Genomic DNA, 875 nt, shown 5'->3' on the forward strand with positions numbered 1-875 from the left:
AGAAATAACAATACATTTCTCGGCCTGGCGCTAGGCGGGCCCTGCCGCGCCAGCAGTCCTGTGGCGTCGGCAGCGATGGAGCCAGAGCCAGTGAGCTGTGGGGAGGGAGAAGCCGTGAATGCCTTGGGAGCTGTGGCCGCCTCGGCGTTCAGGGAATCGGCACAGCAGATGAATAATGAAAGAGGCTTTGAAAATGTAGAACTGGGAGTCATAGGAAAAAAGAAGAAAGTCCCAAGGAGAGTCATCCACTTTGTTAGCGGTGAAACAATGGAAGAGTACAGCACAGACGAAGATGAAGTGGACAGCCTGGAGAAGAAAGACGTTCTGCCTCCTGTTGATCTGACAAAACTTACCTGGGGCCCCTACTTATGGTTTCACATGCTTCGTGCTGCCACATCCACCCTCTCAGTTTGTGACTTTCTTGGAGAGAAGATTGCATCTGTTTTGGGCATCAGCACCCCAAAATACCAGTATGCAATTGATGAGTATTACCGGATGAAGAAGGAGGAAGAAGAAGAAGAAGAAAATAGAATGTCAGAAGAAGCAGAAAGACAATACCAACAAAATAAGCTGCAGGCTGATTCCGTTGTTCAGTCCGATCAACCAGAAACGCTGGCATCCAGTTCATTTGTGAATCTCAATGTTGAAATGGAGGGAGATTGTGAAGTAATTACAGAAAGCAAACAAAATCCAGTCTCTGTCCCTCTGTAGAATGAAATGACTATCAGACTTCTAAGGTAGTTTTTATACCAGAAACTTTCACATTCTCTATTCAATGGGTCTTGGGACTTAATACAATTATTTATATTTTAAATTATTATCAAGAAAGGGAAGAATGTTTCTTTATTCTTAAACTCTATCTAGCAAAAGCCAGA

At 44.2% G+C, this 875-nt stretch overlaps 1 protein-coding gene across 1 annotated transcript; it reads left to right on the forward strand.

Moving 5' to 3' along the window:
• Positions 1-75: 75 nt before the first annotated feature.
• LOC104981801 (protein FAM177A1-like) lies at positions 76-868 on the forward strand. The gene has a single exon (XM_010831039.1). The coding sequence runs from the start codon at positions 76-78 to the stop codon at positions 709-711; it is 636 nt and encodes a 211-aa protein (XP_010829341.1). The 3' UTR covers positions 712-868.
• Positions 869-875: the final 7 nt, after the last annotated feature.

Source organism: Bison bison, unplaced genomic scaffold (assembly GCF_000754665.1).
Source record: "Bison bison bison isolate TAMUID 2011002044 unplaced genomic scaffold, Bison_UMD1.0 scf7180017864522, whole genome shotgun sequence".
Classification (NCBI taxonomy): domain Eukaryota; kingdom Metazoa; phylum Chordata; class Mammalia; order Artiodactyla; family Bovidae; genus Bison; species Bison bison.